At 33.0% G+C, this 13222-nt stretch overlaps 1 protein-coding gene across 2 annotated transcripts in view; it reads left to right on the forward strand.

Annotated features, from left to right (window-relative positions):
• Positions 1-5158: 5158 nt before the first annotated feature.
• The window catches only part of LOC108739150, a 157890-nt gene continuing 149826 nt past the window's right edge, over positions 5159-13222 (forward strand). Inside the window, exon 1 of one of the 2 annotated variants that reach the window (XM_025975437.1) lies at positions 5159-5431. In XM_025975437.1, coding sequence (XP_025831222.1) covers positions 5414-5431 — 18 coding nt within the window. In that variant the 5' untranslated portion in view covers positions 5159-5413. The other variant, XM_018472898.2, reaches the window with a different exon arrangement.

Raw genomic sequence — 13222 nt, forward strand, 5'->3', positions numbered from 1 at the left:
TAGTAGAGTAGATTAGTGACTTTCATTAGCCGTATATTAATTGTATATAATGTAAAAAAAATACTAAAAATAAAAGAACATTGAAAATGCGAATGCGACAAAAGCGCCTTCTCTTATATGTGGTTATTGCAACTATAAGGTCAAACAATTTAACCTTATATGACTAAAAATTAGTGAAATATTCTTTGTAGTATCTTCCCTAATGTTATATAACGATATTTCTAATTAAAAGCAGCTAGAAAGAGGTGGAATGATCTATCTAAGCTGTTTCAGTTTAATTTTAATATTTTTTAGTCGTTAGAGATAGATTTGCTTATCATTATTCAACCTATTTTATTTTATTATATTGGAAATCTGCATAATTTCAAATGCATACAAGCCAGTCAAATAAATACCGGATCTCTAACAAAAAGTGTTCTCCTAGAATTTCTGTAATTCTGTGAGCTAATATCTTGTTATTCCCAAAACTGCAATGAAAGTATACATGCGGTAGGGAAGTAGCTATTTGTTTTTGCACAGACCAAGGTCAAGGGTGATCCACACCGTTTAAAATTTTAAGATGAATATAATTCAAGACTTCTCAAGTTTTGTAAATCCAACAGTCTAAAACCGTAAAATAGTATCACAATTTAAAATACCTATATTCAATGACAATAGTACATAGGCATTAAATTAAATATTATATTTTACCGTAGGTTTATTTCCACCCTGTCGCGTGTGCGGTTTTTAACCACCCCCCGGCAAGGAAGTGAATTTTTTTTTAAATAAGTAATATAACGATCATGCTCATGGAGATTTACAATAAGCAAAGCATCTTAAGTCTTTAAAAACCCTTCAAATGGTTAGTTTTGTATTAAAAATTAGTGGTGGTTATTTTTTTTATCATTTCGTCCATTTCATCTATCTCTTCCTAATTACCACTTCGTTACACCGTTCGTGTATCACGGCAGACAGAGCTTCAACTTTCAATAAAAGTTCCCTTTTGAATAATGTTTTATTAGTTGAAGTTAAAAAGTCGTGATAACAATTCCTTTATATTTTCACATCAAAGTACCCGTTAGCGTAACTAACAAAATAAAAATTTAGGATTTTTTCAAAAGTTCTTAATGGGAAATGATTATTCTTATTTTATTTCATTTTCGTTTTTGTCCAACAGTTTTTGAACATTTTTTATGAATTTTACATCTACTTTGCATCATCACGTATCTACTATCAACTTGCCATATTTTTATGCAGCTTGTCCTATGTAATTTAAAGGAAGAAGCAAATACACTTGTTCGAAACCGAATTTCAATCGTACAAGAGAAGGGTTGCTACTTTCGATCTATTCTGTTTACATTTCTTCAGTCGGATGTAAGTGCATCCTAGACTAAAGTACCTCTCGCCACAAAATGAAATGTTTACGAAACAGATGTATAGAGACATAGAGGGTACGTGGATATCTTCACATGTCACATCCTAAACAGATGTTATTACGTACGAATGGGGAGTTTCTTGAAGTATCTGTACCTTTTTCATCCTATTACGTATTTTGTTCCTTTTTTAACAACCCCATCATCAAATATATTTGAGCAAATTAGCAGAGAATTTGATACGTCCGAGTTAGTCATTATTTTTTGTTCTTTAGTTACTTACAGATTTGCGATGTTTCAATTTCAAACACTCGTTATCCTGTATCCTGACCAATAAACAATCAGAACACAATTTCTCCAACGTTTGCCAGCATACAATTTTTATGGAAATGATATAGTGTATAAGCGAAAGTGTTAATTTTTTTAGTCCTTATTCAACAAGAAATTGACTCTTCCATTTTCACAATTAAAACACATAAGAGAAACATAATTCCAACAAGAGTTGTAGGTGTTATAAAGGACTATATGACAGTAGCAATGTTTAAATTAGAACACTCCCATTTATTTCGTCATTTAAAATTAGGTAAATCTACGATGCCCTTTCTGAGCTTTTCCCCCGGGGTAATTCGCTTTGGTTCTTTGCCTTAGCAAAGTGGCGCCCGAGTTTTTGTATTAATGAGCTACTGACTAATTTTCGTTTTAAATTAAAAAAAATTGTTAAAGGTATATGTCCGGAGCGCGGTGCTGTACGGGTGCGAAACATGGACGGTCGGTGCAGCGGAAAAGAAAGATTAATGTAATGTATTTTCTTCAACTAAATATTATACTTAAGAGGGGACGAAATAGTTAACAATTGCGTAGATAAATTTTATCCATTGAGAACGTGAAGGAGTGCGACTAATTTTAGTAGATTACATATTTAAAATACAGTTAATTTAACAATCTACTGCTTTCATGAATAAAATTTTTAATTGAACAGGTTAATTTAATTATGTTATTTATTTTTGTATTCGTTATACATTTTAAATTAAATAATTTATAGTAAAATTATTGTCTTATTGCTAATTGAACAATTCTTAAATTTTGCTTATTACTTATTATTACTAACAGTAAATTTTTAAATATGCAATTACTTCCACTAAAGTGCAATCAGCAAACCCTTATCCTCAGAGTTTCATGCTTGTGATATACAGGGGATTTAATTTATTACGGCCTTGGTTATAGCGACTATTGTGCTATAGCGACGTCATATGTAAGTCCCTTGAATTTAAAGCATACTTTAGTATAAAATTCATGTGGCTATAGCGACTTCGGATGTAACGCCAAGTTCGGGTGTAGCGACTGTTTTTAATGGATCATTTGTAACAAATCCCTAGTAACCCCATGCAGTTATAGCGACCGAAGTCGGCCGTTAAAGACACAAAAAGTATACATTCACACAAATAATCAACAAGTGTGGTGACCTTTACCGTTGTTTCTGAGTAGCAACTGTGTTTAGTAAACTTTTGAATAAGTGTGACTTCCAGATGTACATTTATTGTTAAAAAAAGGCGAAAATTGTTTCAAAATTGAAAAACAGTGTGTATCTGTATCTTCTTTAACTTTGCCTGTAACGACTTCTGGATATAACGACGAAATTACAGTGGTCCCTTCGTTGTCGTTATACCCGAAATCTACTGTATCTAATTTTTTTAGGTAATTTATAGGTATGATTCTTGTTAATTTTTTTTTTTCAGTTTTCAAGTATACATACAACTCAATCGCTAAAAGAACTGGTTCAATTACATCATTGTTTATGTATTAGAGTTGTTACTGAAATTTTTATTATCGTAATTTTTTTTATTATGGTCTAACCTTGAAGGTACAATGTCGATACAAAAATATTTTAATGGCGTATTTTATTCATAAACTGCCATTGATTTGCTCAGGCAATTTGTAAATATGTAATACAAAAAGCCGCTGGTCCATCATTAACATCTTGGCAATTTCAAATAACTACCTGTTTACCGAAAAGGTTTTACATACAAAATTAAACCAAATATATTGGGTCATTTGAGCAAATCTATAAAAGAATCCAATATATGTATGACTGCTATCGAAATTTTTATTTTTCAGGTGTATCTAGGTATTACGAATTTAAAAATACAGTAACTTGAGCTTTTGTACAATTTTTTTACGTTAATTTCATTAGCAATCTTTTATATTCTCTAGATCAGTGTTTCCCAACCTTTTTTTCCTCGCGAACCAAAAGAAAGGTCCGAAAAAATTTGACGAACCTCCTATGTAGTCGTTAATGACAGGTAAAAAAAAGCAATAAAATTTGATAGAATATATATTTTTCATATTGCAGAATAATTGATTATATTAATAGTGAAACATTTAAATAAAATATTAATAAGACTAAAATGATGGCTATAAAAGTTGAAAACAAGAAAAATTTAACAAACTGGCTCTTATGTTTTACATTTGGAAAAACTCTTAATGGGATATTTGTGGCTGTTTGATAGAACAAAGCAATTCAAAGTTAGGCTCAATATCTGACATCCGAAAATATTGAAATTTATTATAGATTTCTTAACAAACAGACAGCGAACAATCTGTTTTACTGGGGGTGTGTTCTTTAATTTTTGTGTTTTTGTTTTTGCTTTTGATTTTAATAGCGTTTTAAAAAAACCGCCATTACAATATTATTTTCGCGAACCCCCTCTGCAAACACTCCAAACCCCCCGGGGTTCGTGAACCACCGGTTGGGAATCACTGCTCTAGATGGTCACTGTGACCGAAACAATATTGTTAAGGCAATAAAAATTTTCGTGAAACTTGTTTCTTTTCATTTTTCGTTTTAAAATGTTTCGCTATGCAAAGTTTAAGTATTAATAGTTGTAGTATTTAGTACTTTTCACCTTATACATAAATTTAAATTTAAAGTAAAGTGTATGCTACTTCGATTTATAACATTTAATTATATTATTTCATTTGGCGAAAATTTTAATATTTCAATTTAAAATTGCAAGGTTCGGATTTCAAAATCAGATTTCTTAAAAACCACTGAAACTAAATGAGCGTTGTAAGATCGTGAAGCATTTGAGCTGCAAAATTTGCCACCAACATTGAACTCTAAACACGTGCCTATAAAAACGAAGCCAGAATAATGTGACACAGATGCAGCATAGGGAAGATAAAGCTAGCCTCCGAGAATGTATTGGAAGGTACGTGGCATACACATATTATGTACACATTTTTTGCTGTTAATTCTATAAAATCGACATCCATAATATGTACAAAGTAAAATCTACTGCAGGAATAAAATAATTACAGTTAATTTTTTATTTATTATTTTGAGTTAAATCAGTAGTTAATGTAATTGTAATCCATTTTATAATTTTAATGAATGCTTTTCTTTTAACAGGTAGGTAGGTAGGTACTTAAGATATAGATATCGATCGTACGAGCACAAACACTTTCGATCATTTTAACTTGAAAAGTAAATCCTTAAGAAGGCAAACTAATCTCTATAAAAATCTGTTTCAAATGTGGAGTTTCTCGTTTCATGTTGTCGAAATGGAGTAAAGGATTGACTTCTTACCCAATTTCAGCAAAGAAATATCCACGTGCGGCCGAAAGGTAAACTCAAAACTTCCATCCACCTCACGTTGTCAGTTGAAAGTCAATATCGAGTACTAAACCGCACGAACCATAGTAGAAATAACTTTACGTTTCAGAGCAATATCAATATCGTAGTCCGCGAAGCTTCAAACCTACTGCTTGGAATGGGGGACTGCGCAATATCAGTATTACACGAGTTTTCGTTGTGTACAGTTAGGGCCTGTTACGGTTTATAAGTGTGAATGCGCCCTTTTGCATTAATTAGTATCAAATTAGCAAATACGGAGTGACAGTTTTTAAGATTAATTAAAAAAAACTACAACTTTTATTTAGGTTATTAATGACATTTGTATAGTTTTTTATAAAAGAATCTCCTTTTTTTAGAACTGTAACAAAAAAGAAAGTAACTTCTTCAGTAAAGTGCATCACAAGAAAAAACGCGCTAATAACAATAAATGTTAATTCAACAAAAGGTACTAAAGTGATTTGATAAAACTATTGTTTTGCATATAAAAGAGAGTTTCTTTGTTTGAGAGTGACTGAGATAAAAAAACATTACAGTGTCACGAAGAAGCTCTATTTTACACGCATGTTTGGATAGGTTTGGAAAATTAACTAATTTCTTCGACAAAAGGTAAGGCACTTTGAGCGTTAAGGTGCTTCAATGTTTTCAAACAAATGAAGGAGGCATTATTTCCAGTTTCCTTTTATGGGTCTAGCTACTTGTTATTGACAATGAGTTGATACACTCTAGTGGTGTGGGTAGATAATGTGTTTATGAACCTGTATATTGCAACCTTAGTATCTAGCAGATATTAGGTATTTATGCCATGATATTTATATGTATATGTACTAGTAATACATATAACAAATATGCACAAACGGTAATAAATCGGAAGAGGTACCGATAGTACTTAATCTTAAGAAGGCAGATATTCAACTATAAAAATTACACAGTAATAAAATTATTGTGAAATCCATCTTTATAAGTACATATAACGTACTATAGTTACGATATGTTATAGATATTATTAAAGATGTTTTATATTAGCATTTATAAAAACAATCAAAGCAAATGTCATCCATATCTACAAATTACAATACTAATGACAAAAAAGTTTAAACTACGCAAGTAAATTGTATTTCTCTACATTAAACTTCGTGCCGATTATGATAACAAGGTCGTTCACATTCTACTTGAAAACCACATTTCTGTCGCAACAAAACCACAGGTTTTTGTTTCGTTCCACTTGTTTGTTGTATTTGTTGATTGGCGCATTTATTACAGACACACACATATTCCTTCCACAATAGAAATTATCTTTCTTAACGTAGGTACCTATAGAAAACAAGTTCCTGTCATTGTTTAGGCAGTTGTTACTTTAAAGAAGAATGTGCAGCAATAATAACAAAACGAAACTAAATAATGAGTAAATCCTTCAGTACTATACAAATAAGTAGGTGCCTATTAGAATATAATGTTGATCCTTAATTACTGAATTACGTAGATACTTTTTATAAAATAAATGCATAGAAACTCCAAAATATCGGATTATACAGAGTTGTATTTATTGCTAAAGTTTTACAAGTCAAGTTGAACCTGTACACTAGACAGTCTGGGTGTTGCACCCTCTCATATTCGATTGTATACATATATAAAGTCACTGACGTAATATATGTATTATACAGGCTTCTTGGATAAATTGATTTTTAGTTTTTTCTTTTGCTGCTGCTTTTCTTAAAGACTTTGAACCTTTACTGATGTGAATGTACTGCAGTTATTGTCTACTCTTCTTATACTGGTATAAATATACTGATGGGTAGTTAAACGAATGTAACTCATTATTGACACCCCCAACAAAAATTTAAAGGCGCTGTTTATATCACTATCTCTCTTCAAAGGTCGCTAAATTTAAAATTGAACAATTGAAAGTTCCATATAGATACTTAGATCCTTATTAGTAAAATGGGCTACAAAAAAACAATAAATAATCGTCATTCACTTCATTGCGATATTGTGTTCTTGGAAGTCTGAAAGTAAGTTTGTACCTCTCTGTGTCTCGACCCTGACGATGAGTAATTTGTTGTCTAAAATTTATTAATTCAGTCAAATTTAGTTTTGGCCTTACTATCGGTATACACGTACACCTGATTATCTCACGACGACTTCGTATTTATCCGCTCTACAAACTGTTTACTTGCATTAATTGGGACGCCAACAGATTACTAGAGGACCTAAGGAGCAATACAGTTCAAGCCTGTAATACGTTTAAATCAGCCCAATTAATGACTTGATTCTTAGCTTTATTTTTACTTAATCAAGTCGAAAGAATTTCAAACAGAACAAAGGAATTACGCCAACTACTAGATACAGTTAAGTGCCACTTCCGTGAACTGCGAGCAAAGTTGAACGGTAATTATGGAAAATAATGAGCAGGTACTTGTGGAAAAGATATTGTAGGTACAATACGCAGTTTAATAGAGTCACCCTAATATAATCATAAACGTAGTTTATTTTAAATAAACAGATCGAGTTGTAATACGCACGCTTTATCATTATAATTTGATTAAACCTACGATTTTATCCAAATAATGTATATCAAGCTGGTTAGTTCATAAGTATCCCCATGCCATACCCGAGTAGAATTTATTTTTGGGAACCGGTTGGGTCCCGATTGGGTTTTCCCAAATTCAAATTGGGGTCCCAAATGGGATACCCAACCGGTTCCCTATTGGAAATGTAACGCTTTCCCAATCTAGGGCCCGATAGGGAAAGCCCTAATTGGAAAATTTAGGGAAATTCCAAATGAATTTTTATTTTTAAATGTATTGAAAATTTAATATAAATATATTAAAATTAAAATGATACATGTATTATAAAGAAAAATATTTTAAGTANGATTCACAAGAAAAGTACAAAAAGTAAATTTAACTTACCACTACCCATGTCAAAGTTTAACCTTCGCCAAAACGTTGTCGTCAAATAAAAAACTCTGCTTTCTCAGGTTTCTTAAACACAAAGTTACTTCAAAGTACAATAAATAACTGCATACCATTCATTTTGATTACGTAAATAATAGAATTGCCTTAGACTCTTTATTAATGTAAATTTTAAATCCATTTTTTTATATTTTAAAGCTCCCTTTACGCTACCACTTACAGTTAGTACAAATGCTATGACAGATGGTGAAAGATGTTATTCAGCAAGAACATTTAGAGTTGCTCAATTTGTTGTACAGCAATTAACCGCCAAAAAAAATAAGAAATGTGATTGTTTTCAATTTTTTTGACAATTATCTCAAAAACATATCCATCCGCCCGAGTAGAATTTATTTTTGGGAACCCGTTGGGTCCCGATTGGGTTTTCCCAAATTCAAATAGGGTCCCAAATGGGATACCCAACCGGTTCCCTATTGGAAATGTAACGCTTTCCCCATCTGGGACCCGATAGGGAAAACCCCAATTGGAAAATTTAGGGAATTTAATATGGGTAGTACATCATATGATAGTATAAGTATAATTTCTACTGAAAAACTGCATTTTCCGTTAGGCTGTGATCGTTGGAGGGTTTTTTTGCTGATATAATCCCTTTATGTCGAAATCCATCCCAATCCCTTACATCATAAAGACAAGATGCAATAGCATTAACACTTTCTGCAATTGAATTATTAAGCATTGTATCACTATTACCATTCTCACAAATAACATTTTCACGACTTTGAATATTGTCTAACCTCAAATTTTCTTCTTCATGTATTAAAGATAACTCCCGATATTTTTCACCAAATCTTTTGACCACGACGTCTTTCTTGCGATGAATTTGTTGGCATAGTACATAAATAAATTGTTGAAAATATCGATGTTGATACACGAAAAAAAAAAGATATCACCGAACTGTTTTGTAAACTACTAGTAGTTATACTGGTCACGAACGCACGCTACCCCTACTTGCTCTTCAACATGTCTTCTTGGGTTACAATAAAATGATTCTTAAGATATGGTTAGGGAAATCCCAATTGGGTCCCAATGAATACTTTCCAATAAATGGTCAGCTGTTACATGAAAGTATAAAAAATAATTATTAATAGGATAGAATAAATAAAATAACTATTTTATCATCATCATAAGGTCGTCAGTCCTAAGACTGGTTGGACACGTACCTCCACTCTTTCCTATCCTGAGCTAAACTAAACAATTACTAATTACTCTTCAATAAGATTGTAGTTGGGAAGTGCAGTTTGGACAAAGTTTGGGATTGCCCTAAAATACGCAGATCAAAATTCATTGGGCCATAGGTGGGAAATGCCCAATTTGGGAAAATCCAACAACCTCCAATAGGGACCCAATTGGAATTTGGGAATTCCCAAAATAAATTCTACTCGGNTTATTAATTATTCTTTAATAAGATTGTAGTTCGGAAGTGCAATTTGGGATTGCCCTAAAATACGCAGATCAAAATTTGTTGGGTATAGCTGGGAAATGCCCAATTTGGGCAAATCCAACAATCTCCAATAGGGACCCAATTGAAGTTAGGGAATTCCCAAAATAAATTCTATTCGGGTATGTATCTAAACAGTGAATGTTTAAATCGAATATAATGCAGTAGGTGCAGTACATCGTAAATCGATTGGCTTAGATGATTATTTATAAATTAGCTGTAATTAATAATAACGCATCTTAATAACATTGGTATACCTATTAACAAGTATCTAAGAACTGTGGATGATGTGCAAGGTCTTTTCCTTGTCAAAATTTTTTTCTTAATTGCTATTATCATCCTCACAAAATAGCATTGGCGAAACTGCACGTTTTTGCATACATTTAATGTCATCGCGGTTATTTTTACGCCATTTCATAATAATTTGATGACGCACAAATCTGAGCGTCTGCTGCTGGCTGTTTTTATATTACATTGATACGTGCGACTATATGTATAATTGCATACGTATGTAAGTAAATTAAAAGATGTCTGCAAAAGTTAAGAAAACCTATTCGCATAGCACGATAAAAGTTTTAAAACTTCGCCGACCTTCTAAATGACCTCTATAAGCAGGACGTAATGCTAATGGTGATGCAAGAAATGAAAGTACCACCTACTTAAATCTGCCTTCGATTAGACTTGGTACGAAACGCTTGAATTTTAAATTTCAAAGAAGCACAGAAAGTAACAATTAGGTCGACTTCTAAAAGTATACAGTTAGTGATTGTTGCCATTCTGTTCGTACAACCTGTTAGAGGAAGTTTATAATGACTTCCGAAAGAAGCAAAATGCTAATGTCTTTCACTTAATATGGCTTGCTGCTAATTTAATAATCGCGCCGTTTTGTCTGACCATCGGTAGTAAGATGGACCTTTAACATTTAACACTCGATGGAGCCTGTTAGGTAAATACTCGAGTAAATAAAAACATTCGCACCAACCACTAATGCTGGAAGGTAGGGCGGAAGGTCCTCTTCAGCCTCTGGTTCGGGTGAGAAAGATGAGACGGACGAAATGAAGAAAATGAAAGGTTATCTGTAGAATGAATATTACTACCCCAGCATTTGCCTAAGTGACGGACCCCTAATTGAACCGACATCCTCCCGAATGCGAGCGAAGAAGAAGTCGGCTCTTACATGTATTTTTATTAGAGATAACCGGATAACCGAATACCCGGCAGTGCCGGTTCCTCGGCGTCATTATCCGGCATTCGGCCGGACCCTAAAAAACGTGCCGGATCTGCCGGGTACTAGAAGCAAGCCGGCTATCGGCGTTTATTGCCAGACCATGGTCTGCTAGTTGATTTACCAAACACAAACGCACTATTGATATATATCACCTTTTTCAATTAACAAACACTACCCCAGCCACCCCCTTTGGTTTGGTTGAGTTTATTCACTCAAGAACTTCTCATGCAAAAATCCCAAAAGTTACAGAAAATTAAATTCGCATTTTCTTTTGTAAATATTGTCGCAACATGTACAGCATTTTAAATTTCTAATTGATCAATTTACACTGCAGTTTTAAGTAAATGTATTTCTGACAGCTGGTGTAACGTTATACATATCTATATGTACTTCAACTGGATACGTTTACAAAGAGAAAGAAAGAGAATATATGTGTACAGAAATGTAGTTTGTTTGGCCTTTGACAACAGATGTTTAAAAAATCGATAAGATTAGAATTTTCAATGCAGTCACATAAATCGATAGCATTTGTAAAGATTAGCCATAAAACTATATTTGTGCTCTGCTATTATTGCTTGATTTACTGTTTTACGCCCAATAACGGCAAGTAATGTTTCGTCTTGCCTGCTGTTATTAGACATTAAAGTGGGACACAGGTTTTAGTATAAAAATGAGTTTTGATCGATTGTTATTAAACTTTGGGAAAAAGGTTCTTGGAATTACCCTGATCAAAAGTCCTAAAAATCTCAAGTTTTTGACTTACGACCGTTCAAAACTTGCCCAACCTAATGACCTATTTAAACATCATGCAACTGTCTCTTATTGTTAGATGATATCCAGGAAATCTAAATTTAACCCCTTTTTTTATTTTATTTTAAGTGGAAAGGGTCCGCTGGGTGTCTATGATTTTGAACACATTTGACCAATTGTCTTGAACACAGGCTTATTAGGACTTGTGTCCAATGAGGCTTTTGATCAGAATGATTCAAACTGTATTTCTCTAAAGCTTACATTACATCATTACAATCGATCGAAACTGCAGGTAATTGCCGCTGGTATTTTTTATATTAAAAGCCACCGTTTTCTACACATTTTACTGTCGAATATTTTTGAACGTTAATGAGGTGTTCATATTTTATACTATACTATTTTGCTGTAGGTGTTATATGTACGTGCAAATAGAAATCATAACGTTTATATAGTTGAGAAGCGACATGTTATCAAAAGCGGGTTTATTGGGTTTCACTATGCGTAAGAATGATTTCCTGCTTAGGTACCTGTTGAAAAATAGAGTCCCGAGAAATACACGTGAAAAGTCGCATTCTGTTTCGTTTCGGTTGTCAGAAAACCAAATCATATCAGAATTGTTTACTGCGTATTATTAGAAGCAGTTAAAAGGAAAAATTGAACTGTTAAATTTTAAATATGCGGTTATAATGACGTGAATATTCAGTAACAACGTCAACTTCTAACGATAACCTAGAGAAAATTTTCATTTCCTTTAACTGTTGCAATTAATCTAGAAATGAGAAATCGCTTGTAACATTACAATGCATAGTTGTGTTTGTGTGTTTGTTTTCGAGTGTAAGTAAATTGGACCCGCTAAAAAAAATTTTTGGGTGCTTCATTCCCACCACCTAAGGAGTAGTACAGGTAGAGGAACGGTTCCTCCGACATTGTGGTGCAACGCTGGCGAGGCCTTACAGCAATGGTTCCTAACCTTTTTAATATTGTTACCCCTGTGACCTATTAGGAAAACTGATTTTACCCCGGCCTTAAAATGTTATCAATACAAACAACACAAGCAAATACAAATATCTTTAATAATCACAAATTGCACATCAATCTTACAATTTTATATATCTAAACAATAAATTAACTAAAGATAGTTGGTGTGATGGTTAATACCATTTGCATTTTTCAAGTTTTTTTATGTTAGCTTTAATTTCGCTTAAAGCGCATCCTAAGTCATGTTCCACATTTAGAATGATTCTGGTCTTTGTTTTCAGTGTAACCAAAGTTGAAAAACCATTCTCACATTTATAGTTAGTGGCAAAGGGTATTGGCATTTTTAAAGTTCTGTTAGCTACAGCAGGATATTCGGCACCAGCTTTTCGCCAAAATGTGCTAAGATCATAATTTTGAAATTCTACTCGGCAAGTAGTATTCTGGCTAGTCCAAGATATTCCTCGTTGGTCGCTACGTCTTCGTTTTTAATAATGTTATCATCCGTAGTAAATGATCTTAATATCCAAGAACTGGACTAACGATTAACCATCATCATCATAAGGTCGTCAGTCCTAAGACTGGTTGGTCACGTACCTCCACTCTTTCCTATCCGTTCTGTCGAAGCTGTCTACGACGCGCTGATGAGAACCAAAAAGATCGAAATCGCGATCACCATCTGGCAGTTTCAACAGAATACAGACCACTTCGAATTATTTTATACGTAANGGCTGATGATTATCCATCTCTGGAGAATACTGCTTCAGTGAGTTTATTGCTGCAGATAAATGCCGAACCACAGAATTTTCAAATGTGATCTTGTTTGGTTCAATATTTACCAATTGTGCATACAGTTGTATAAACATATACATA

The sequence above is a fragment of the Agrilus planipennis genome, unplaced genomic scaffold, assembly GCF_000699045.2.
Source record: "Agrilus planipennis isolate EAB-ADULT unplaced genomic scaffold, Apla_2.0 scaffold214, whole genome shotgun sequence".
Classification (NCBI taxonomy): domain Eukaryota; kingdom Metazoa; phylum Arthropoda; class Insecta; order Coleoptera; family Buprestidae; genus Agrilus; species Agrilus planipennis.